Source organism: Callionymus lyra, chromosome 2 (assembly GCF_982586985.1).
Source record: "Callionymus lyra chromosome 2, fCalLyr1.hap1.1, whole genome shotgun sequence".
Taxonomy (NCBI): domain Eukaryota; kingdom Metazoa; phylum Chordata; class Actinopteri; order Syngnathiformes; family Callionymidae; genus Callionymus; species Callionymus lyra.
Genome location: NC_141819.1, coordinates 40398548 through 40424600, shown reverse-complemented (window position 1 = coordinate 40424600; position 26053 = coordinate 40398548). Strand labels below are relative to the sequence as shown.

Here is a 26053-nt window from a genome sequence, read left to right as displayed (position 1 = left end):
CACTTCAATAGTATCTTTCCTGTGTTTTTACCTCATTAACAGTTATGTTCACTCGCAAATATGCATTTCCGCTTTAACCCTCCTTATTCAATATATCGTTATCTTGACCCACATACATATCTTCAGATGTGTGCGTGACAAATGTAGTAGATCCTAATCAGCAGCGATGTTTAGGTTATTTGTTTCTTTGATTGCACTTGGGTTTGCAAATACAATGTGTGATTTGTCTCTATTGAAGGCTAATATAGAGAAAGGCCTATTAAGCAAAGCTTAGACTGTATTAAGTAAAATTGGGTATATATATTTACGCAAAATACACACTTGTTTCAAATGTTGAAGTCTTCCTCTTGAAGATGCAATAAGTCTTTCATCATGCTGAATGACAATTCTTTTTTAAAATATACAGTATATATTTTTTTCGCAAAGATGTAATGTTTTTCCTGGCCTTTGAGATGAACATTTCAGATTTTTTTCTAATTTATTTTCGTCTTTTTTACAGGCGAGATTATAATCTCAGATTTGTATTATGGTAATATATATTTTAATTAATTTTAATTAAATCAAACAAGGGCCTTATGGTGCTTAAAAGCTGTTTTTATAATGGCCTAAATTAACCCTATGTCAATTTCTGTAGAGGTGAAAATGTAATTTATTTATGTAATGTATTATATCAGAACCTCTATTTTAAGATAACAGAGTGCCACGTGTTTTTCTTCCTTTTTATCAAATCAAACAAATGCATGATTGTCTGTAAAACTGTATTTTCTATTGGCCAAAAATGAACGCTTTATCAATTTTCTGAAAAGGTAAAATAAAAATCTCATATTTTTATTTTGATAACTTCAATTTTAAGAATTAAGATTCAAATGTTTAACATATAATTTTTCAATAAATCAAACAGGTGTGTAAGCACATTTTCTATCATCCAAAAATAAACCCTCTATATAAACCCTCTATCAATGTATATACAGGTAAAAATTTCAGGTTTTATAGTTTACTAGATTACACTATACTTTTATTTCAAGGTTTTTTGTAGTATATTTTAGGAAAACAATAACATCTTCTTAAAGCTTGAGCGCGGGGTGTGTCTATAGTGTGTATGATCATTTATAAAATGAATATAATGTAAAGTTTGAGACTGTGGTGCTGGACTAGCAGACAAACTTGTGCACCATTCATTGAACACACTTGGGTTGGGTCGCTAGTTCCGCTTCCCCTTCGCCAGAGCGGAATAGTCCAAGGGCCGAAAAAGAAAAAGAAAAGTTTCACTGTACATACTTGTCACGTTTTTACTCTTTTATTGACCCCGAGGCCAGCACGGCCCCGCGCGCCACAGGAAGTAGTTTTCCCGGATTCACAGTCGAGGGGATCGTTTCTAGTTGTGTTCAACTTGGTCTGGATTCTCCGGTGAGAGCTCGTTAGTTAGCCCGCAACTCGAGCGGATTATCGGTGAGCCCTGGCTGCTCCACCGCATCTGTACATCCGTCCTGGAGTCGCTTCGTCCCGGGGCGGAAGACTCTCTCGATGATCTGTCAGCGCGGGCGAGAGACGGACTCTCTTCTCCAATAATGTTGTCATGCTAACGCTAGCTTGGAGCTAGCACACTTGTTGGCCGGGAGGCTAACGTTAGCATGCTAGCCGCCCCTGTTGATACTCATTTGAAGGGCGTTTTTAATTATACTGTACTAGTATTAAACTGAAAACTGAACACACACAATTATATCAACACAAATCCTGGAAATGTTTTTTCAGCTGATGTTTACTTGTGTGGTCAGTCATTATCCTTCCATTGTCATCTGCACTGGGCTCTGAACCTGCCACTTACTTTCTAATAGTTACCAACGCAGTCTGGTAGATGCAACATATTTGTACTTTAATATAGATTATTTTAACCACATCTTTTTTCTCAGACATTGAATCTTTTTATTGATTTTTTTTCATTTATTTTTTTAAGCAATCGGGTTTCTTTTAGTAATTGAAGTCTATCATTCATGCATTGTAAGGTTGAATATGTTTTTCAGTAATTCAATCTAATTTAATTATTTTATTTTTTCAAATAGAGTTTGATATACCAATTCCAATCGTTCAAAAAGAATTGTTATATTTTTTTCAGTTCGTAGCCTTTTAAATTCAACATAAACGTGTATTTTCTGGTTGTATCATACCAACATTTTAATATTGAATTTTATTGACTACGAATTTCGAATTTTTTTTTTTTGAATTATTGGAATTAGAGTATGAAGCTATACGTGTGAATAAATATATTTGTATAATTTTTAATTCAATTTTACGAAAAACTATAAGAAAATACAAATTATTGCATTACATTATTCCATCTAAACAAAGTCAACAGGTGGCAAAATATTTGTACTTGAATATAGATTATTTTCACCACATCTTTTTCCTCAAACGTTGAATCTTTTTATTTAAATGTTTTTACTTTATTTTTTTAAGCATTTGGGTTTCTTTTAGTAATTGAAGTCTATCATTTCTGCATTGTAAAGTTAAATATGTTTTTCAATAATTAAATTATAATAATAATTACAAATGGAGTTTGAAATTTAAATTTATCAAAAGTAATTATATTTTTTTCAATTCGTAGCCTTTTAAATTCAACATAAACGTGTATTGTCTGGTTGTATCATACCAACATTTTAATATTGAATTTATAGGCTACGAATTAAGAACTTTTTTTTTAATTATTGGAATTGGAATATGAAGCTATATGTGTGAAGAAATATATTTGTATAATTTTGAATTACATTTTACGAAAAACTTCTAAAATAAAAATTATTCCATTAAAACCAAGTCAACATTTCAACAAAGAAATCTCTGATTCAATTTTTCAACAAAACTGGTTTGATGGAATGGAACTGATGTACTTTGATAAATATCACACAAATGTAATATTGTAATACTTCTAGTGTAATTTGTTTAATTGTATTACCAGAATATCAAATAAATGGAGAAATAATTTTAGATCAGACCAAGACAAAGTGGTCAGAGTGAACCTTTGCGGACCTGTCGTGTATGAATGTTTCATTAAAATGATAATTTACCCAAAATTTCATATAATATAATGCATAAACACTGATTATATAGAACATTCCTTTGGGAAATTATCTTGCAACCGATTAAAACCATAACGTTGTTTTTTAATTTAGTACTTGGAATTCTTCTCACTGGCCTCTAACCTGTTGTTTGTTGTTCTTGCAGACAGTTGCATGAATACACCTAATGCTGATGTGAGCGCCGCCTCGCCCCCCCTGCCCCTCTGTCACCCTGTCCGTCTTCGCACTTTGGCGTGGTCAGTTCTCCCGCCTCGTGAGGCCTTCTCTCTAGAACCATGTGCGATAACGGGGACCCAGAGGACAAACCCCCGGCTCCTCCGGTCAGGATGAGCAGCACCATCTTCAGCACAGGTTCTGGAAAAGATTCCCTCTCAGCCAATCACAGTTCCAAACCACTGCCATCTGTCCCGGAGGAGAGAAAACCTCGAAACAAGATCATCTCAATCTTCTCTGGGGCTGAGAAAGGTGATATTGGAATCGCTGTTTGGGCAAAAATAATGACTGTCAAACTGAAACCGTCTTTAATTCTTCCCTCACAGGTGGTAGAAAGAAAGACCGTGACAAAGAGCGACCAGAGATCTCACCTCCGTCAGACTTTGAACACACTATTCATGTTGGCTTTGATGCTGTCACCGGGGAGTTTACTGTGAGTTTCATTATCTTTTAAACGTCTTCTTTAAAGGGATCATTATTTAAATTCCACTTGTTTTCTACTAACCCTTATGTCATATAAGGGTATAAACTATTTTTAAAGTAATCCATTCTTGGGGGGAGCTACATGCACAACTGTATTTCCATATGATGGTAACAACCAAGACTCACTTTTCCTTGTCGATAGAGGCACACCAAAAAAAAATCCATTTCCGTAGGGCTAATTTGTAATGTCACTCTTGTATTGAAGCCTCGACATGATAATGTGCACAGTAAAATTAAATGACACTGGCAATGTGCGTCAGTGCAGATAAACCAGTAGCTAATGGAAGATAGGACACTGGGAGCTTCTGCTAGAAACAAGCTTCAGATATAGACTTTTTTGTTGTTGTTGTTTTGTAACAATTTACAATGTAGAACCTACAGTATGAGAGGGACATTACAGACGAGCAGAATATGGATGGTCCTTTTGGAAAAAAGAAAAGTGACGCCAGGGCTGCTACATTAGCATGAACATGCAATACTGTATGTAACTGTAGAATTCTTGACATGTAATAACGAACACTGTATTGTATCCTGGAATTGTTAGGGGATGCCAGAGCAATGGGCACGACTACTCCAAACCTCAAACATCACCAAGTCAGAGCAGAAGAAAAATCCGCAAGCTGTACTTGATGTGTTGAAGTTCTATGACTCCACGGGCAATGGTCGTCAGAAGTACCTCAGCTTCTCTTCTTCTGGTAGGACACATTGTTTCCCTGTAAAAATACTAGTTTTCTTACGGATTTGTATAATTACATGTTTTGAATCAGGGGTGTCAAACTCAATCACCAACATCTTTTACAACTCAAGGTTGTAGGGGTGGAACGCATTTGTATTAAAAAGGAAGTCTGTTTGTAAATAATTATAAGACTTGATTTTCCTTATCTCATCTTACACGCTGACATCTTTACAGGTCAACATATAATTATCAAAATGAATCTATTTTAATTTTGAGCCTACCATCTGGCTACCACATTAAATGACTAGACAGCTGTCATTTGAGCCCCAGGCCTTGAGTTTAGCACGTGTTTCGGAGAAATGACTTCCACATATAAGCCTTTGGTCATAGCTTAAATGTGTATTGTTTATTCTGCTCTTAATTCTGTTATCAATGGCATCTAAATTAAACCAAAATGATGGAGAATGAAAATGATATCATCCATGATTGCGCTTGCTGAATAGAAGCTGAAATATGTCATTTTTGCAATTTTTTTCAACAGAAAAAGAGCCATTCACTCCAGGGCCACAATCTGTAAGTAGTTTAAATCAAACATGATAGAGAAAATAAGGTTACACATGTCACAGTTCTGATTTCTTTCTACATCAGCCTGTCAAAAAAGGAAGTGAACCTTCATCTCCTATCAAAGATATCGATGATGATGACGATGACGAAGCACCACCTCCTATTGTCGCCCCAAGGCCAGAACACACGAAGAGCGTAAGCACCTGGTAACTTGTGGAAAAATGTTATTTTATTTGACTATATTATCCTCTTTGTTAGGTGTACACTCGCTCTGTGATTGACCCCATCCCCGCACCGAGCACCCTCCCAGACGGAGACTCCGCCTCTAAAGCTGCAACTGACAGACAGAAGAAGAAGAGCAAGATGACAGATGAAGAAATCATGGATAAACTGAGTAAGAACCACTTTCTCTCGTACAAATCCATGTGCAGGTGAAATCCTAATTCATCATTTCGTGTCATTACAGGAACCATAGTTAGCATTGGAGATCCGAAGAAGAAGTACACCAGATATGAAAAGATCGGCCAGGGGTGAGTGCAGAACACAAATGCAAGCACAGATTTGATTGTGTTACTTACATATTTTAAAGAAGGCACTGTATTCATTCAGTCATTCATTTTCTGTGCCACTTAAGGGATTGATACATGTACACCAATCACTTGTTATATAATGAGCTCTAGTCCAGAAACTGTCTACCCTCAACGGATCTGGACCAATATACCAAGAACACCTCATGATTTGGTCTCTCTGATTTCTACAGAATGTTGAAATCACCCTTCATAATACGGTTGTCAACAACTACATGTGTAAACAGTTACACAGATAACAAATGATAACCATTTACAAAAATCATTAACATTTTTTTCCTCTTCCTCCGCATTTACTTCTCGCCATTATTTACATGCTTGCAAGTGACGCAGAGCTGCAAAGAGGCGTGTTTATTTTGGTCATGTGATATGGGACTCATAAAACACCATCTAGGGTTTTTTAAAAATAAAGACACTGTGTCAAGATGCCTCATCAGCTGTTTCATGAAGCCCCATCAAACCATTGCTACGTTTGAGTCAGCGAAGCTTGGTTAATCACTTTAGTTTCTTTGCTCAACATATTTTTTCAGTTTGTTATCTCTCTGTGATTGTTGTACAAGTTGTTTATTTTATTTGTCAACAAACTTAACGTGAAGTAAAAAAATGTTTGTTTTTTTTTACAACAGGGCTTCAGGAACAGTGTTTACAGCCATTGATGTTGCTACTGGACAAGAGGTGAATGATCCTCTCAATAAACATCTTAAAATGTTGTTTTGTCATATGAATATACATTCTGAACGAGAGAAATGTCAAATATTGGTCACATCTTGAATTATTCACAAATTATTTTTCAGCAAGATATGATTGGACGATGCAGTTGTAAATACTCTTCATTCTTACAGGTTGCCATCAAGCAGATCAACCTGCAGAAGCAGCCGAAGAAGGAGCTGATTATAAATGAGATTCTGGTGATGAAGGAACTGAAGAACCCAAATATTGTCAACTTCTTGGACAGGTTAGCTCACACTAGCATGTCCTTCTCATCCTTGTGAACAAGGCTCAACTGTGTGTTTGTGTTGCTCAGCTTCCTCATGGGAGAAGAGCTGTTTGTCGTGATGGAGTATCTGGCCGGTGGCTCGCTGACGGACGTGGTGACGGAGACTTGCATGGATGAAGCCCAAATAGCTGCCGTCTGCCGAGAGGTACGACGAGATCAACGCACCTGAGCTTCTCGTTTAACTTCTTTCCTTTTTTCTTTTGTATCTGCAGTGTTTACAAGCATTAGACTTCCTTCATGCAAACCAGGTTATCCACAGAGACATCAAGAGTGACAACGTATTACTGGGGATGGATGGCTCTGTCAAGCTCAGTAAGCAGCTCCTGTCATGGGATGCTCAACTCAATTTATGAGTCTAATATCTTCTTTTTTTTCGTCCTCTCGACAGCCGATTTTGGCTTCTGCGCCCAGATCACTCCAGAGCAGAGCAAACGCAGCACCATGGTCGGCACGCCGTACTGGATGGCTCCAGAGGTCGTGACCAGGAAGGCATACGGGCCTAAAGTGGACATTTGGTCTCTTGGTATTATGGCCATTGAGATGGTTGAAGGAGAGCCTCCGTATCTGAACGAGAACCCACTTAGAGTGAGTAAAAATTGTTCAATGTCAAAATGGAACAGAAAGTTTCTTGTTTATTTTTTCTGAGGGAGAAACTTTTAATTTGTAACAAAAAATATAATCAAGTTAGGACCTGTACTCTTTCATTCACTTGTTTATATAGTTATTCTTTTCTCAAGTCATGTGACGCAGAGTTTTGATCAACCACACCAAAGCAGATCAGCACTGAAACGCTTGAGTTGTCAAAGACTGTTTTTTTTAGCAGTATATGAAGGAATGTTTGAAGACAGTAGTGAGAGATTGTTGAAACAAAATATTAATGGTCCATAGGAATCTTATTGATTTAGCAATGTGTACAAAAGTTAGTACTATTCCTCTACCCGTTTTTTTTAATTGACTCCAATAATATCTTTGAATTTTGTTAAGGATTGTAGTACACTTTTCTGTCTTGCACTTTATCTCGGTACTTTCTACTCAATTTCCACTTTATTGATGACTCAAAGCTGAGTATAATTACCACTCTATTAATAAATTTAAGAACCAAATGTGACAATTTCTCAGTTTAGCAATATTTTCTGAAGAATCTCATATGACTGCGATAAGAAAAAATATTACTGAGAATATATGACAAACAAAAATCCACATGTAGTCATGAATATAAGGAAAAAATATGAAGTCTGATTTTTAATTTCTCCTGGAATTGACGATGCAGAAGGTGTCCGAGAAATAATTATTAGATTGAAATAAACCACTAACTTATTGTAGCCATTGCTGAAAAATGGAAAAAAATAGAATCAAGAGACTTGGACTGATTTGCTCTTACAAACAAGAAAAAAAGGTCTTTGGATTCAATATTTATATTACACTTGTCATTTAACGTGCTGTATAAAGGGGACAAGCATGATTTATACAATCACGCCCCTATATTGGCCTCCAAAAATTTGAAATGACTTTTTAATTCACGTTGTCTTTTTCACACTATAGCTTAGAACATTTATTAAGTTCACGAATATGATCAATTATTAATTATTTAAATTGGGTTTAACTGGATCTTTTGGATTTAACACCACGTCCATTGGTTACATTTAAGGTATGAAAAGTATTTTGGTCTTCATCACAGGTTGGTGGTTCCTTACTTTTCTTTTTTTCCTCTCCAGGCGTTATATCTGATTGCCACTAATGGAACACCAGAACTTCAGAATCCAGAAAAACTGTCTCCTAAATTCCGAGACTTCCTCAATCATTGTCTGGAAATGGATGTGGAGAAGAGAGGGGGCAGCAAGGAGCTGCTGCAGGTTTGTGTTTTCTCTTTGTGTTCCCCTCAACAATGTTAAAGTGTTCATTTTTTAAATTTCTTTTTCTCTCTTTTCTTGTTTGTGCAGCATCCATTCCTGAAGTTGGCAAAGCCCCTGTCCAGCCTCACGCCTCTAATCCTGGCGGCCAAGGAGGCCATGAAGGGCAGTCGTTAGCAGGCGATACAGCAGTGATGCCGCTCACTCTATGCTGTGCACAGACACGTGCCAACTCTTTAGATTTCGTGCCAGACAATAGGCTGCCCGAGTCCAGCCGTTTCTAATGCACCAGCCTTAAAAAGCCCTGACGAACCTCACTGTGAAGAAGACCAAATACATATGAGCACAGCCCCACCGTTGTTCGTATGAACTATTCTTACTCGGATGTCTTTGACAAGTCAAAGTGAAGTGCGTAGTTTAATGTCGGGCGTAGTTATTCTGTACATCAAATCTCCTAGTGAACCAGTTAGAACTAGGCTTGTATTTAACGTTAAATGAAGAAGCTGCCTAGTTCTGTTTAGTGTTTTTAATCAGCTGCCTTAAACAGATGTTGCCTAATGTATTATTGATTTTTGTCAATGTTTCTTTTTCCTGTGATTTTTGCTACCTTTGTAATTTACTTCTTTTCCAGCTCGTCAGTGTCTGTAGTTATTTTGATACTTGAATTTCATGTGTTCTCCCGTCTTGTGGTATCCCACGTCCATGGACATTTCTCAACTGGTTTTATAGGAAACATTTCAGTGTAATTGCCTTCAGGCGTTTTTCTCTTTGCCGAGCTGACGGAGCTACTGTATCGGTCGCTCCCCCAAGTATCACCTAGTCTCTGACATCAGAGGTGCACCTTACATGCAAATTAATATAGATCTACAGGGTTTCTACTTTTCTTTTCCACTGTTATTAAAAAGGAAAACTCTATTAAAAGCTTTCTGTGTCCTTTTTGTTCCAACTAGAACCAAGTGAGGGTTGAACTCTCTTCAGCAGAGCAAGTAAATATATTCAGATGGTCACTACACTTTCTTTAACAGACGTTTAACATCCACATTTTAACAAGTGATTTAAGTTTAATCATGTTTTTCTGTTTCGTACACACACAAATTCATACTGTGTAGACGTAGAATTAGTGATTAGGTCTGACACCTAAAGAATAGCATGATAAACGAGAATAAATGACCCTGAAAAACAAACCAATAAATATATTACACAGAAAAAATGAAATCAATAGCAAACAAAAATAAAATACCATAGAAAACATAATAGTTTATTTTCTTTTGTAATGCAATGTGTTGCCGAATTACCACACTCTTAATAATAATTACTTAAAATTAAGGTCTGAACTTTTTTATTCCGTAAGTATACGGCGTTACTTGATCCGGAAGTGACGTTAGAGGAGCGGAAATGACGCATATTACATTTGACAAGTCTCCCATGCGAATTTTGTTCATTTTTAAAACACAACTATGGCAGCACATCTTAAAGACAAGGAAGCTTACCAACGACTCAACTTTCTGTATCAGGTGAGAAAACGTTTTCGAACCCGGTTGATATGTCACTGCTGTCCATGCTAACATGTTAGCAACAAGCTAACCAGCTCTCATGTTTACACGTCAGGCTGCTCACTGTGTGTTGAGTCAGAACCCAGAGAACGTGGAGCTGGCTCGGTTCTACTGCTTCACTCAGAAGACTATTGCCAGACGTCTGGTGCTCAGACAGTGAGTAAATTATTACTAGTCATATATTCTGCTGAGAACCTCTTTAATTGTAGAAAGAAAATTCATCAGGTGATGATCACAAAACTTGACAAGAGTGTAACTTATTTATGGAACAAAACAATTGAATTGTGTCCTATCAAATATTGTCCTAATTGTTGTTGATTCCAGCAAACCTGTCGTATCTATTTAGTAACTAAGGTTCATAGTAATACGATTAATAAAAGATGCATTTACTACTGGAAAAAATAAAATGGATGTGCTTTCTGTGTTTGTTTGCAGAGACCCCTCTGTAAAAAGAACAATATGTAAAAAGTGCTTTTTGTTACTTATTCCCGGTGTAACGGCAACAACACGACAAAGAAGTAAGTAGTGTTTTTGTCTGTTTTTTTCCGAGGATGGGATTTGTTTCCTGTGATTGAGTTACTAATTCTCTGTTCATTCAACCTGCTATCAGAAAAAAATGGCAAAGGTCGCTTCACCGTTGTCCGATGTCTCAGTTGTGGGGAAATCAAGAAATTTCTGAATAATCCAGATTATTGTCTGTGGGCCGACCGTCCCGAAGCTCAACAAGCACAACAGACGCAACCAGGTGAACATTCACTAGAACACAACATATCTTTAATTAATAAAATGAAATAAATATTTAACTACTTTTCTAAGACTGATTTCTTTAAAAAAAAAAGTTTCCACAATGATATCTAATCTAATCATCTGCTAAATAACGTGTACTTCTTTTCACCTGCAGCTAAAGCCTCATCCTCCAAAACACAGCAGAAAGATGTCAAAACTGAACAGTCAACAACTTCCAAACCTTCCACTTCTGGAGAACAATAGATACCAGGAAGATCCTGAGTGACACATGCTTACAGGTGTTTTTCGTTTTTAGTTCTTAATTTAAGTGAAATATCTATTGAATAGTTATTTCAGACATAAACGTTTTTGATTCTGATTTTATAGTTGTTTTATTAACCAACTTGTGTTTATTTATTATTTTTCATTCAACTTTGGACAAGAATAAAGCATTTTCAGTCATTTGTTTGTATAAATGAATTTTATTCGGTGGACAGAATGTTGCCTTATTAGCAAAAAAATGTTCATGAGGATTTCTTCTTTTCTCCTTTTGGCCCTTTGAATCGTGTCTTCGATAAGTAAAGCAGATTTTTGGCAAAGATCCTGGGAATGTGACCCATGTAGAGGAACAATGCTGCCGTCATACCTGGAACACAAAATGTATTTATTTTATTTTTTGTCATGAGATCACCTGGAAAAAAAGTTAAGACATGGCTGTTTTTAAAACAGAGAAAGTCCTGCGTGTTTCAAAATGTTTTTATTAGAGAATACGGTTATATCTAGGTGCAAGTAAAGTATTTTCTGTAGAGACAATAGGCCATCATACTCGGTAGTCAAGTGTTACAACTAGTGATGGCTTAATGAGGCTTCATGAAACAGTTGATAAGGTATCATGATACAGTGTCTTCATTTAGAAAAACCACTAGATGGCACTCTGCTTTATAATATTTGGCTCTGATCTACTTATTCAATGAAACCTGGCATCATAAGACACTGTATCATGATACCTCATCAGCTGTTTCATGAAGCTTCATCAACACATCACTAGATAAAACCATTGCTGGTTGATGGATCAGTTCAAATGTTTTACCAGTGAAAGAGCCCAGCCAGTAGACGAGGGAATACTCGGCGAAGTTGAATCCTGAACAGTAGAAGGTGATGCCGTACGCCAATGCAGGATTGACGAAACCTGAAGTATAGCCACGAGCTGGAAGAAAAAAAGATACGAGATGGATACAAAAAAGGAGAAACTGTCTCAAATGTGATCAACACTTAAGTTAAATTCATATTTATTGTATTATCTGTTATCTTAACACACTTAAAAGTTAAAATAAACTATATAAGACAAAGAAAACCAGTTCCCAGCTCACTATTGCTTTCATTTGTTTTGCTTATTTTGCAAACAATGTATGTAATTCATGTACAACTGTGCTAAGGTTATATGAAATCATTCAAATTATGAAACACTGATGTTTTTCTGCTTTAAAAAAATATTGGATTTCTGTGATGTCGGGTGTGTCTGTGAGAAGTAGGTCAAGTTTATTGTTTCTTTATCAAGATGGTTAAGTTGACACCTGATATCCTGCTGACATAGAAACACTAGATTGTTTTTATAGAGGAATCTTCCTGCCAATGTCGGCATTGAAGATGAAACCTGTTAAATAGTGATGTGTTGATGAGGCTTCATGAAACAGTTGATGAGGTATCATGATACAATGTCACTCTGATTCTTTGACTGATCTACTAGTTCAATGAAACCTGGCACAATTTTCAAACAGAGTGACATCTAGTGGTCTTTTAAAATAAAGACACTGTATCATGATACCTTATCAACTGTAAATGAAGCCTCGTCAACACATCACAACTGTTAAACGTACCTGTAAAGGACAGGAAAGTCAGGAGCAGAGCGATGAAAGGAATCCGGATGAAGACAGATCTGTGTCTGAGGTTGAGGTGGATCAGGTGGAAGACCAGGGCACAGACCCCCTCAGTAAAAAATCCCTGCACCAGAGACACCAGCAGGGAGGAAGTGCACTCTCTTGCCATCAGGTTCTTGATCATGTGCATGTCGGTCAGCTCCAGGCTCCAGTAGTAACCAGCTGCTAGGAGGGCGGCGTGGGCCCCGGCAAACTGGGACACCACCGCAAGGAGAGTGGGCAACGCCTTGGTCTCCATCTGCAGGAACTTCATGAGACTCACATTGGAATTCCCTGCAGCGTTGCCACAAACCACCCCGTGACTCAGAAGCACCACAAAGAGAATGGTGAGCGTCACATCAGGACCCAATCCTCCGGCCCACTCGCCCACCTCCATGATGGTCTGCACCTCCAGGCAGCAGGCCACCAGCATGAACGAGGAGGCAAATTCTAAAAGGAAGCTGAAGCGTGAGTATGATTTCAGGAGCGTTCTGACTGAAGCTGCTGAGATCACACAGGCCAGGAAGTATCCCAGAGACGCATTGAGTCCCGACATGGCTGCTCTCCTCTGTGGAGGCTTCCCAAAAAAGAGGGTACAAGGTTTTTTCTCTTGAGGGACATGCTCTGTCTGTCAACGTGGCACATGCAAAGGCATAATTCTTATCAGAGACACGTCAGTTTTTATCCCATGACCACCTGCCAAAATACACATGGCAATCTGCTAGCTCAGGTCAGGGCCTAGTGGTATGTGGACCCACCTTCTCTGCTCTTATGGCAGGGGTCCCGCGGATCTTGAAAAACTCTTGAAATACATTCAATTCACGGATCTTAAAATATTGCCTTGATTGTCGTTAAAATGTCTCTGATCATTATTTCAAAAGTATTAAATACATATTTCGTAACATTTATTTATTTATATTTATTTTTTGAATAAACATTAACATGCAATCAATGTGCTGTCCAACCAACATTTCTCTATACGGCTGAAATATTTTGTGAAAGATTTGGGAGTCAAGGAAAGCTTTTCATTGGACTAAAATTATTTAAAATTGTATGATAAAATAAACATTTGATTGTCAATAAACATATGTAATTGATATCGGTTTGTTTTATTTGTCTTATTTTGGTTGATTGTCGATTTGGTTTAAAATTGGATTTCAAATGGTTATTAAAAAAGTCTGGAATTAAACTTGCCTTAAGCTGTATGTGGTCCAGTAAAGTTTGGCTTTCAGGTCCCATGTTTTTTTTAATATATTTGACTTCAACATAAAAGTAAGATAAAGTGGATCAAAGTAAATGTTTAGTTGATAGCTGCGTTAGCTGCTGGCATTCACATTTAAAATTAGATAACACTTTGACTATGTTAAAGGTTAGAATCAAAATTCCACAGTTCTTCAGATAACAAAAAAAAACTATAATTCCAAGTATAATATCTTCAAACATACTTTCAGGGCATTAGGTTTTCTTACTGCACTAAATGTGCACTATGTTCTGTTTGTATATTAATTAAAACAGTTTTAAATTTTCCAGAACGGATGTTTATTTTACTCTGGTTATTTTGTATTAAAAATAAATGGCTTTGGGTTTTTTTTGTCTGTTCATGTCACTAAAAAAAAAGGCAACTAACAAAAAAAAAGTAGGACACCAGGAAGGATGACGGTGATCAGGCAGATGAATGAGATGTCCCTTATTTGTTTTAAAGGGAGTTGGCAACCTTACTTGTGCGTCTTCTCTTTGAAAATGACACATTGACAAATGACACACACAAAAAAAATATATATATATATTTAATGACGATTGTAATAAACTATATTTCTGGGTGTCGCGTAAAAAAGGATTATTCTAAATTTAAAAATTCAAACTGATTATTTTTCAAGCATGACCTGCATAACTTTATTGAGAACTGTACAGTCGGTCCATTTATTAATCTCAGAACAACTTTAAATTCCCTGCTTGCACTAACATATTCTATTATTATTAATATCATTGTTTCAGTATAACGGCTGAACTCATACCTTAAATAGTCCATTTTTGTGTAGTTTATTTTGCATAATCACGCTTTTTATATTCGTATTTACTGGATTTTATTTTTAATGTACTTTTCCTAACAAGGCTTCTTCATATTCATTACTTTGGTGTTTTGGTTTGTCTGCCCTTCACAACAGACACAGTATATAATGTGGCACCTCTGGAAATTGAACTTCCCAAAGTTTAAAAATCTGCAGGATGTTACAATAATTGTATCAATATTTATGACGAAAACAGAACCTACAAAATAATAATGCCGTTCTTTGAAAATAAAGACATTCTTTTCGGATCTAAACACATTGGTGTACCGACATTTGTTTTAATACAGGGTACGGACACTTGGTGGCGACAGAGAGCCAATTCCGCATCCAAAATGTCTCCTGTTTTTTTTTTTGTTTTTTTTAATGACAACATAAGATGTTTTCGATTTTTACTAACTTAACTTTCCATCGTTCAAATGTGCAATTTTTTCCTTTCTTTAAAAAAGCGGAAGTTGTGAACCGACGTCGTGGGAAACGCGCGTGCGCACGGACGTCCGCCCCGGGGAGCAGCGATGATGGCAGCAGCAGGCTAAAGTGCTGCCGGGAGATTTGCACCGAGAACTTTGCCGGGGATGGCGGACCAACCTCTGACGGTGTTCGCCAGACTCTTCGCCGCCGGATTCTACGGCGTCAGCTCCTTCCTCATCGTGGTGGTCAACAAGAGCGTGCTCACCAACTACAGGTACGAGTGACCGGTGCCTTTATTATTAGACCGGGAGTTGGACTGAGGGATAGGCAGACTCTAAAGACCCTCCAGACTCTCCAGACCCTCTTGACCCTCCAGACCCTCGAAGTCCTTGTGTATCGAGGGGAAAACCACAGACTCGTCGGTTTTCTATTTCAAACTACTGCTGCTGCGTAGCTTCATGTTAGTGAAGAGTTTGTTGAACCAAGACACAGAAGAGTCTTTGTAAAGTATTTAGAAGTGATGACACAAGAGCACACATTTAATACATTATTGTAGTACTTTGTCGTGTATAATAGGAAGTGACAAAGTTTCACGCCATAGCAAATGGATAAAATATAACATTTTTCTTTTACGATAATGTGTCTTTATTCACCAGTACTGTATCGATTTTAGTTTTTTGCCCCTCAAATCTTGTTTATTTAATGCTATTTATAAATGTGTGTAAAATAACAAAATACTGTGTGCAAATGTACAATTAACGTAGATATATTACTATTTAAGGCTTTTGTTTATTTTTGTATTGCGATTCAACTTTCGACTGCTAGATGGCAGCCAGTATTATATACACCACTGCTAAAGGTACAGTAAAATCTGTAAGAACCTGGCGATGACTGAGGACGAGAGGATACAGTCGTCTCTAGCATCTTTTAAAGCTGATGTTTGGACATATTTTGCTTTCAAATCAAATGAAAGCAGTTACGACTTCGTCATGTATCTTGTGGTCTGTAAATACTGCACTAGAGTCAAGTACTGGACAATACTACAAATTGATCCTTGTTACTACGGTATAGCTATAGTGAAAGTAACTGCTGTATCGGGATACATATTGTATTAACAGATTCTTACCACGACACAGACACCTATTAACAAAACTCTACTGAATGTGGCCCTCAAGAGCTTAGAAATTAAAAGTTAGCTAAGCTATTTGCTAGCATCGTAAGAGAAACCTTAAAAAACCTTTGTTCTTTAGCCAGCTTGACTATAAGTATATCGAGAATGTTCCTCTAAAGACTGAAAGAAAATAATAGAAAGTCAATCATCTCATAGATGCTGAAGTTATGATACATTTATTTAAAGACTGGTGGCAGTTTTTAACACGCAACAAATATACAGTAGATTCTGTTTGACCCTTAATCCAGATTGTGGCCCTTGGTGTGATTGATTTTGATTGATTTTGTCTGATTTCAGTGCTAATGTAGCATTTTATGATGAATCAGACTAACAATGAAAATTGTTTTAAAAAAAAAATCGAATTTTTACAGGCAGAAACCTTGATGAGAACCAGACTAAGTCTGGATGGTCTGCTGTGACTGACTGGGAGGGAGGAGAGAGACGGAGGGGGAGGGGGAGAAAGAAGGGGAGAGAACAGTTTATCACTTCATCCTAACCCGAGGCCACAAGGACATTTCTTAACAGCTTCAGAGAAAGTATCCACAGTGAGCCAGAACCACCATTACTTACTTACTTACCTCCAACAGATGACTGCAGATGGCTACAGTAGTTTGGAAATCAGGGTGTCTGGGACGTTCCTGCGTCAGTGTAGCTGTTACACTTATGTAGAAATATCTCTTTAAACATTAACCATGACCAAATGAAAGGTCTTCATCAAAAAAAATGTTTGCTTTCTTCAGTCCCTGGAATGTTGTTGAATTCCTCACCTTGTACTCAAAAGACTGTGGCGAGAGCAGGATGGAAGTTAGATTTTATTTTAATATTCATTAAGACTTTTGTACTTTTTTCATCAGCGTTCTTTGCGCCACGGGAAGGTTCAAATGTGTTTGTGTTTCACTCGCTTTTACTAGTTCACAGGTTTATTCTTTTAGTTTAATTGACTGAAACAAGCCGCTTGTCGTGTCAAGAGTCAAGGTTGTTACTTCACAGAAAATACTGTCTTTTTCAAAATAAAACACCTTTCAGACTTATTATCAGTTTGTATAACGTGCTTTTTTTCCTTTCTGTGTGGAATATTGGGTTTGGAAGGACAATATATCAATACCCCAGGATTGAATGGTTCAATTGAACCTTTTTTTCCTATTTTTCAAGCATTCAATTATTTTCATAATGGAAATTAAAAACGTCTATATTGAAAGGTTTTTTTATATAAAAATTCGTATAATAGTGCCATAAGAAAATAATCAATTTAAAAGGATATGAATAAAATAAAATAAAAAAGCAGAATTTAGAAAAAATATTTTTAAATCATTGGAATAAGAATATCAAACGAATAAATAAAATATATATTTTTAGAAAATATTATAATCAACAACAAATATAATAATAGCATACTATTTTATGTTAATAAATATAAAAATATAACTATAATATAAAAACAAATTAAACCTTTGAAAAAAAAAACTTTCAGAATTATCTTTTAAGTATTGGAATTGGAATATCAAGGATAAGGTATTTAAAAAACAACAACATTCATTTTGGAAATTTTTAATCCGATTATTAAAAAAAAAAAAAAAAAAAAAAAAAAAAAAAAAAAAAAAAAAAAAAAAATGTATAACATTTTTTACTTTTGAACTGTTTCAAACAGTCTGATGGCACTGATATACTTGGGGCCAATGAATTGAAATAATTATTGTGTTATTTGAAATACATTTAAATCAAGATTTTTCTTTTGCTTGCAGGTTTCCGTCCTCACTATGTGTTGGAATAGGTCAAGTAAGTGAAACTTTCTATTGAGTGATGTGCGAGTTGTGACATGTGTGTGTGAGCAGATGCTGGCCACCGTTGTGGTGCTGCGGGTGGGCAAGACCGCCCGAGTGATCAGCTTCCCAGACTTTGACGAAAGTATCCCCCGCAAGGTGAGATCGCCTCCATCTTTCCTCTCCTCCTCATCATCTCACTCTTCGTCTTTGAACTTCTGCTCATGCAGACATTTCCTCTACCTCTCCTCTACGTGGGGAATCAAATCTCCGGGCTCCTCGGTACCAAAAGGCTGACGTGAGTTCTCTTGTCTCTGACCGGTTTGATTTATAAAGTTCAATTAACATCCTCTTTCCACCAGTCTGCCAATGTTCACCGTCCTCAGGAGGTTCTCCATTTTATTCACCATGTTGGCAGAAGGTCTTCTGCTGAAGTGAGTAAACAATATTACTTTACGACTGCTGACGATCATGACTGAAGTCATACTTCCTCGGTCACTGACATTTACATGACAACTTAAATAACTACTGGTACTTTAAATACAATACTCACTGTATGTTTACAATCACTGGTACAAATACTACTTCCACTTTCACTATCCGTCCAACGACTTCTCCCGCTTTTTATGACCTCTAACTACACCTGTGTCGAACTCCGTCAACTGTCGAGTCATTATCTGTGGCCAGAAGAAAACCTTTTTGTATTTCATATGTTTAAAAATATATTTTAAAAAAGTGTAGTTATGCCATGACGTCATAAAAAAAGGCTAAATAAAAATTAAATTATTAATTTTAAATACATTTCATTATGTGTAACATGTAGCATTTTTTGTCGTATGTAAGTTCAAATCACTGCTCCAATATTTTTAGAAAAACCTTTAATCTTCTTCTTTATTCCAACTGACTCCCAGTATCAATAGTTACTTGTATGTTTATCCATGAACAATGTACTCACTTTAATGTAAGCGTGACAGAACCTCTGGTTACCCGAGTGTAACTTCAGTTCTATGAGTCAATACAATTCCCCAGGGGCCATTTATCGATTAATAAAGCCATAATTGGCATCAAAATGTTAAATCCTCAAAAAGTCTTAAAAATGTTAATATGTGATCAACAATTAAGAGCTTCACCATGTCTTAAATGTCTTAAACTAATGTCATTGTTTTATGATAAAATAAACATTTGGGTAGAATTGTGTGAATAACTAATGTTTTTTTTTCAATTTGATCTTTATTAAAAAGTATTTAAAAAGCCTTTAATTTAATTGCATTAAGATGTTAGTTCTTTTCTTTTTATTTGAACATTTTTTCCTGACCTTTTGGGGTTTATTTTGACTACATCTTAAATTCTCCAATAAAGGACAAACTAGTGATAAATAAAACAAACCAACATTTTAGTGAAAAACCACATTTGGTCCGTGGACCACACTTTGTCATCGTCTTATATTTTAATTGGCTCTCCTGTCGCTCGACGACCAACGATGTCACGACTGTTGCAACTTTGTGTGACCCAGCTGGATTGTTTAAAGTTGGAATGCAAAATAATAATTTCCTTTCGACGACATTTTCTTTTCATCTCTTGCAGGAAGAAGTTCTCCCGGCCGGTGCAGCTGACAGTATTTACGATGATCCTCGGGGCGTTTATAGCTGCCAGGTGAGTGATCCCAGCTGCAGATGTTTGGACCCTAAAACTACAAAGAGTCCTCAGTAATGATGCTGTCATTCCCCACGTGTCGTATATCTAATCCTCCTCCCGGTCGCTCTCCCGGTGCAGCGCCGACATGTCCTTCGACCTGCAGGGCTACCTGTTCATCCTCCTGAACGACGTGCTGACGGCAGCTAACGGAGCCTACGTCAAGCAAAAACTGGACACCAAGGTATGCACGGCTGCATGAATAGTCTGCATTGTTGAGTCTGACCCTGAGATCCTGAGAACGCAAAACTGTCCTTCGGGTTCTGGAACATTCCAGGTTTTTTTTTCTTTTTGATGATTTCACGAGGACAAGACACAAGACAAAATATCAAATTTGAGGCGCCAAAATCTAAATCATTGTCTTCGGTTTAATTTTAGTTAACCACTGCGCCACCGTGCGACCAGCATCATTTTAATTTGTACATTTCTTTACTGGTGACATCAGCAATCTTTGTTTCTTATCAACGTGAACAGTGATCTGCATGAACTCAAATGTTAACATGACCCGGCAGGATAGATCTCAGGCAAAGTTTCTCTGGAGTTTAACGCATGTCATTTAGAATATTTAGGTGCTAGTGTCACTTGTCCACTTTGAGGGTTGAAGTACCAAATTGTGCAGTTCACCAAGTGTCCACTTGAGGCTGGCTTCAGAAAGAAAGTCACGCACACGCCAAGCCAAAATAAAAACAGCATATTTACCGCCTGAACATAAATAACATTTGGTCTTAGACATTATTTTCTCATGAACATTCTAAAATTTCCTTTTGGATTCCAACGTATATGTTTTCCAGAATTTGAGTAATAAGGGTTGATTGGCAGGTGAGCATAGCAAGATGGCCGCAACCCGGAGTTGGCTCCAAAGCTGTTGCTATGTCCAGAATACATACAGTCTACGAGGAAAAAATGTTTTTTTAACCTTCATATCTATGAGAGTTTGCTATTTTAGATATTTTATTCTGGCCAAATACGTTTTTTTTGTTTTGAAAGGGGGCAGGTTTTATGTTGATTTAATTTATTTTCTGGCAGACCAAATATCTGCTATGTATTTTGACTTTGAAGAGTTCAGTGAACATTTTGTGCTCCTGACAATCTGTTTATGGAGTCGTCAGGGACACTGAAGGAGTCACGGTCAGATTGTGGTCGTCAACATGAGATTAACACAACCAAAGACACACACACGAGCACATTCCCGTAACGAAAACCACGCACACAGACACACACATAACCAAAGACACACAAACACACACACGCACACACAGAGGCACAGACACAACCACACACTCACACAGACGCATACACACACGCACAAAAATGACCACAGTCACACAAAGTCACACACACACACACACACGCATGCACAAACAACCATGCACACAGAGACACGCGCACAACCAAAGACACACAAACACACACGCACACACAAAGGCACAGACACAACCACACACTCACACAGACGCATACACACACACACAAAAACGACCACACTCACACAAAGTTACACACTCACACATAGACAGTCACACACGCATGCACAAACAACCATGCACAAACACAGACGAGCACACTCTCACATGCTAGCATAGATTTACACAGACGCACACAGACGAACACAAAACACAAGGGCACACGCATCCAAAGAGACTCACACAACCACGTACGCACACTCAACCACAGACAAACACAATCGCGCACACATCCACTGACGACTATGCACATGTAAAAGTAAGCGCACACAGACACACACAGAAGAGTGTGTGTACACAACCACAGACACAGACAAGCATGTTGACCAGTATCAAGCGTGTATCAAGCGTGTATCAAGCGTGTATCAAGCGTGTGTCAAGCGTGTTAGGATGTCATAGTAAATGATAGAACCTGAAGAACCTGCAGTGACCCGACATTCTTGTGCTTCCGCTGCATGTGTTCCACAGGAGTTGGGGAAGTTTGGATTACTCTACTATAATGCGTTATTCATGATCCTGCCCACGGTGCTGCTGGCCCACGTGACCGGAGACGTGCAGAAGGTGCGTTTGTTTTATGTGTGTAGTTTGTGTGGAGGACTGCTGCTGGTCCACATCAGGCCCTGGGGTCAGAACCTCACAAAGATCCTATTATGAGTGGAGTGACTCCGGAGCTCCGCCCTCCTGGAATAAGCGGCACCTTTTCTGAAGAAATACTGCTTATGTTGTTCACCTCTGGTGCCGCGAGCACGACGCCCACAGACCCGCATGGTTTCAGCGCTCAGGAGGGAACAAGCGTGTCGTTGATTCAACGGTGACTCACCCACTGATCCAGGGTTGCTTCAGAGATACAAGGAGCTTCACAGATGGACGAGTCAGAAACCCTAGCCAACATTAAGAAAGTCCATCTTCATTGTATTAAAAGACCACTGGACTCAATAATGATGACGTCAAGTCTTCCTGGGGGTCTGTGGCTCAAGAGTCTTCCTGGGGGGCTGTGACTCAAGAGTCTTCCTGGGGGGCTGTGACTCAAGAGTCTTCCTGGGGGGCTGTGACTCAGGGTTTTAGGGGCTGCTTCAAATCCTTCACTTGTTTTTGCCTCAAAATCATTCGTCGATTTTCTAGCTCTGACTCTTTTAGTTCTGACTCTTCTAACTCTGACTCTTCTAACTCTGACTCTTCTAACTCTGACTCTTCTAACTCTGACACTTCTAACTCTGACTCTTCTAACTCTGACTCTTCTAACTCTGACTCTTCTAACTCTGACTCTTCTAACTCTGACTCTTCTAACTCTGACTCTTCTAACTCTGACTCTTCTAGCTCTGACTCTTCTAACTCTGACTCTTCTAACTCTGACTCTTTTAGTTCTGACTCTTCTAACTCTGACTCTTCTAACTCTGACTCTTCTAGCTCTGACTCTTCTAACTCTGACTCTTCTAACTCTGACTCTTTTAGTTCTGACTCTGCTAACTCTGACTCTTTTAGTTCTGACTCTTCTAACTCTGACTCTTTTAGTTCTGACTCTTCTAACTCTGACTCTTCTAACTCTGACTCTTGTAACTCTGACTCTTGTAACTCTGACTCTTCCAACTCTGACTCTTAACTCTGACTCTTCTAACTCTGACTCTTCTAACTCTGACTCTTCCAACTCTGACTCTTTTAGTTCTGACTCTTCTAACTCTGACTCTTCCAACTCGGACTCTTCCAACTCTGACTCTTCTAACTCTGACTCTTCCAACTCTGACTCTTCCAACTCTGACTCTTCCAACTCTGACTCTTCTAACTCTGACTCTTCTAACTCTGACTCTTTTAGTTCTGACTCTTGTAACTCTGACTCTTCTAACTCTGACTCTTGTAACTCTGACTCTTGTAACTCTGACTCTTCTAACTCTGACTCTTCCAACTCTGACTCTTCCAACTCGGACTCTTCCAACTCTGACTCTTCCAACTCTGACTCTTCTAACTCTGACTCTTCCAACTCTGACTCTTCCAACTCTGACTCTTCCAACTCTGACTCTTCTAACTCTGACTCTTCTAACTCTGACTCTTCCAACTCTGACTCTTTTAGTTCTGACTCTTCCAACTCTGACTCTTCCAACTCTGACTCTTCTAACTCTGACTCTTCTAACTCTGACTCTTCCAACTCTGACTCTTCTAACTCTGACTCTTCTAACTCTGACTCTTCTAACTCTGACTCTTCCAACTCTGACTCTTCCAACTCTGACTCTTTTAGTTCTGACTCTTCCAACTCTGACTCTTCCAACTCTGACTCTTCCAACTCTGACTCTTCTAACTCTGACTCTTCCAACTCTGACTCTTCCAACTCTGACTCTTCTAACTCTGACTCTTCTAACTCTGACTCTTCTAACTCTGACTCTTCCAACTCTGACTCTTCCAACTCTGACTCTTCCAACTCTGACTCTTCCAACTCTGACTCTTCCAACTCTGACCCTTGTTTTGTCCTAAGAACCTTGACTGTTGCTACTACACAAGCATGTTTGCATAGATCCATGTATTTAATGATGAGCTGAAGTGTCAAAGTTGTCTTGAATATTTGTTCTTGATTGAAAGTGTACTTTCTTGTCATATTTCAGGCAGTGGAGTACGACAGCTGGTCAGACATGTTTTTTGTCTCACAGTTCGTCCTCTCCTGCATCATGGGGTAAGAAGTGTCTCCGCTAACATGAGGAGTAAAAGTACTTAATGTTGGTGTAACGTGTCCCTGCAGGTTTGTTCTGATGTACTCCACAGTTCTCTGCACGCAGTACAACTCTGCGCTGACCACCACCATCGTGGGCTGCATCAAGGTTTGAACCTTCACCCTCTCTTGTCAAGAAAGAGTCTCTCATGACTTGTCCTGCAGAACGTGCTGGTGACGTACATCGGGATGGTGTTCAGTGAAGACTACATCTTCTCCTGGACCAACTTCATAGGGCTGAACATCAGGTGAGAGACTTGTTCATGACCTTGGACATGTGTTTAACCTCTGGAGACCACAGCTATGCTTTGTGTTTTGGACATTTTTTCTCTGAGTATACAGAAAGTATTTTTTGAGTAGTTATTATATGGTATGTCAGCGCTATCAGAATATTGTATTATCACATTTTGAATTTTGAATGTTTAAAAAAAAATAAAATTGAATTCAATATTGAATTATTTAGTTTTGAACAATGCAAATGTAAAATTGTTGGCACTATTATACCAACATTTTATATTGAATTCTCTTAAGTAAAACATTAACATTTTTTTTCATTAGCCTTGTAAGATCAGACTCTGTGTATAACTTTTGTATTCAAATATTCCTTAAAAACTAATTAAACATGGATTATTAAACTCATTAATTAAAACAATTCCATGGTTAAATTCTTACAATCAAAAATTTCAACATTTTAAATGTGGCAGTGAAATACTTCCATATTACTACTATTATAATCTTAGTGACTTTTTAGGCCAGATTTTGATGCCAAAAGAAAATAATTATTTATTTGTGTTTTGACACAAATATGTGTTGTTTTGTGATGCGAGATTGTGTATCTAAATACTCAATACTATATTTGTTAATATTTTTTTTTAATGGTGTCTCAAGACATTTATAAATTCATCCCAACTTTCAATCAAAAGCTCTTTATATTCAGCTGCTGATGACGTCCATGTTATGTTCCCAACATTCTGGTGAGATTCTGTGTGAATCCAGACGTGACTCGTCTTGTTTCCACTCTTTCCACTCATGACTCATCCATGTTACAGTATTGCTGCCAGCCTGGTCTACTCTTACATCACTCTGACGGAGGAACAGTCCAGCAAAGCTCCAGAAAGCTCCAAACTGGACATCAAAGGCAAAGTGGTCGTATGACGGCGATCCTGGAGAAACCGTTTTTTAACACCACAGATGCTTTATTGTCCAGCAAAACCCTCTTTTGTGGGGTTTAAAGATTTTCCTTTAAATAACTATATTTTTAAACCGAGCTCAAAGGGAAACAGGGAATCCAACTTATTTATGTCAAGGACGACATCGAAGACGATGGAGCGAGTTTCAAGCACAAATTTGCAACAAAAAAAGATTTTCTTTTCAAAGGTATTTTTGGTTTTATTTTTTAAGTATTTCTGTGTGCAACTGTTTACGAAGAATTTGACTCGGGCACCTTCTGAGTGACGCACTGACTTCACCGCCTGTTACATGTTCTCACTGGTTCACCAGGACGTCGTCACCGGATGAACTCTCGTCAGTGTTGCTCTGAGGAACTTCCGTTTACATTTTGTTCTGCGAGTGTTATTCGACTGACTGGCGCCCCCTGGAGGCGTCAGTTTTTGTTTTTTTTTATTACCTGAAAACTTTTAATAGTTGTTCATATTTATTACTATTTTTGGACGTTTTGTAGGTGGAGTCGCTTCAGGAGATGTCGTCCCAAACAGCGACTCACACTTTCTAGCGATATTGTATTTTTACATTAAAAGTCTTTATGTGAACACAAGCTGGAGTTTTTCTTAAGTAACATCTTTTATCGTGGAGTCTGGAGCTCAACAGTCCTGACCATGACCTTCTGACACTTGGATGACGGTTAAAATGGCCGCCGCATAAGTTACACCTGAACATCTGAAATGAAACTGGGCGAACAACATTCAGTCTCACTTAAGATGGTTATTATTTTAGATACTAAATGTTTCTTCGCATGTTTAAAAATACATTGATTTTATTATTCTATGTTCAGTGAGCAAACTTTTAAAGATCACGAGCATAGAAATCAAACTTATGGCTGAGAATAAAAAATAAGAAAAATATTGCCTTTAAAAGAAGAAATGTTACAAGATCATTTTGGTATTTTTCATAAATAAAAATCAGTGTTCAGAATAATTGAT

General features: G+C 37.7%; 4 protein-coding genes across 4 annotated transcripts; 3 read left to right on the top strand and 1 right to left on the bottom strand.

The window, feature by feature from the left end:
- The first annotated feature begins 1206 nt into the window (after positions 1 to 1206).
- Positions 1207 to 8775, top strand: pak2b (p21 protein (Cdc42/Rac)-activated kinase 2b). Its single transcript, XM_087785204.1, has 15 exons — positions 1207 to 1407; positions 3217 to 3536; positions 3611 to 3717; positions 4312 to 4462; positions 4985 to 5016; positions 5092 to 5202; positions 5266 to 5401; positions 5474 to 5537; positions 6221 to 6269; positions 6437 to 6549; positions 6619 to 6736; positions 6804 to 6903; positions 6980 to 7176; positions 8307 to 8444; positions 8532 to 8775. Exons 2-15 carry the CDS (start codon positions 3347 to 3349, stop codon positions 8616 to 8618), a joined length of 1593 nt encoding a protein of 530 aa, XP_087641330.1. The 5' UTR covers positions 1207 to 1407; positions 3217 to 3346; the 3' UTR covers positions 8619 to 8775.
- Positions 8776 to 9827: 1052 nt separating this feature from the next.
- On the top strand, positions 9828 to 11182 carry rpp21 (ribonuclease P subunit p21). The gene is made up of 5 exons (XM_087785221.1): positions 9828 to 9955; positions 10050 to 10150; positions 10430 to 10512; positions 10605 to 10739; positions 10896 to 11182. The coding sequence occupies exons 1-5, from the start codon at positions 9899 to 9901 to the stop codon at positions 10982 to 10984; spliced, it is 465 nt and encodes a 154-aa protein (XP_087641347.1). The 5' UTR covers positions 9828 to 9898; the 3' UTR covers positions 10985 to 11182.
- On the bottom strand, positions 11176 to 13192 carry aqp12 (aquaporin 12). The gene is made up of 3 exons (XM_087785211.1): positions 12598 to 13192; positions 11811 to 11927; positions 11176 to 11366 (listed from the first exon to the last, which is right to left on the bottom strand). Exons 1-3 carry the CDS (start codon positions 13190 to 13192, stop codon positions 11245 to 11247), a joined length of 834 nt encoding a protein of 277 aa, XP_087641337.1. The 3' UTR covers positions 11176 to 11244.
- A 1918-nt stretch (positions 13193 to 15110) lies between these two features.
- On the top strand, positions 15111 to 25620 carry slc35d1a (solute carrier family 35 member D1a). The gene is made up of 12 exons (XM_087785207.1): positions 15111 to 15387; positions 18027 to 18060; positions 18117 to 18203; positions 18275 to 18342; positions 18407 to 18478; positions 19629 to 19697; positions 19818 to 19920; positions 21668 to 21760; positions 23791 to 23858; positions 23925 to 24003; positions 24060 to 24142; positions 24944 to 25620. Exons 1-12 carry the CDS (start codon positions 15278 to 15280, stop codon positions 25047 to 25049), a joined length of 972 nt encoding a protein of 323 aa, XP_087641333.1. The 5' UTR covers positions 15111 to 15277; the 3' UTR covers positions 25050 to 25620.
- Positions 25621 to 26053: the final 433 nt, after the last annotated feature.

What these genes read in the sequence shown, in the direction of transcription:
- rpp21 (XM_087785221.1), top strand. Translation starts at nt 9,899, where the DNA reads ATGGCAGCACATCTTAAAGACAAGGAAGCTTACCAACGACTCAACTTT. An exon ending in GGCAACAACACGACAAAGAA is followed by an intron (nt 10,513 to 10,604) that starts GTAAGTAGTGTT and finishes ACCTGCTATCAG; the next exon opens with AAAAAAATGGCAAAGGTCGC. An exon ending in AGCACAACAGACGCAACCAG is followed by an intron (nt 10,740 to 10,895) that starts GTGAACATTCAC and finishes TTTCACCTGCAG; the next exon opens with CTAAAGCCTCATCCTCCAAA.
- aqp12 (XM_087785211.1), bottom strand. Translation starts at nt 13,192, where the DNA reads ATGTCGGGACTCAATGCGTCTCTGGGATACTTCCTGGCCTGTGTGATC. An exon ending in GACTTTCCTGTCCTTTACAG is followed by an intron (nt 11,928 to 12,597) that starts GTACGTTTAACA and finishes TTTTTCTTCCAG; the next exon opens with CTCGTGGCTATACTTCAGGT. An exon ending in CTGGCTGGGCTCTTTCACTG is followed by an intron (nt 11,367 to 11,810) that starts GTAAAACATTTG and finishes TTTGTGTTCCAG; the next exon opens with GTATGACGGCAGCATTGTTC.
- slc35d1a (XM_087785207.1), top strand. Translation starts at nt 15,278, where the DNA reads ATGGCGGACCAACCTCTGACGGTGTTCGCCAGACTCTTCGCCGCCGGA. An exon ending in TGACCGGAGACGTGCAGAAG is followed by an intron (nt 21,761 to 23,790) that starts GTGCGTTTGTTT and finishes GTCATATTTCAG; the next exon opens with GCAGTGGAGTACGACAGCTG. An exon ending in TTCATAGGGCTGAACATCAG is followed by an intron (nt 24,143 to 24,943) that starts GTGAGAGACTTG and finishes TCCATGTTACAG; the next exon opens with TATTGCTGCCAGCCTGGTCT.
- pak2b (XM_087785204.1), top strand. Translation starts at nt 3,347, where the DNA reads ATGTGCGATAACGGGGACCCAGAGGACAAACCCCCGGCTCCTCCGGTC. An exon ending in CTTCTCTGGGGCTGAGAAAG is followed by an intron (nt 3,537 to 3,610) that starts GTGATATTGGAA and finishes CTTCCCTCACAG; the next exon opens with GTGGTAGAAAGAAAGACCGT. An exon ending in GGCCAGAACACACGAAGAGC is followed by an intron (nt 5,203 to 5,265) that starts GTAAGCACCTGG and finishes CCTCTTTGTTAG; the next exon opens with GTGTACACTCGCTCTGTGAT.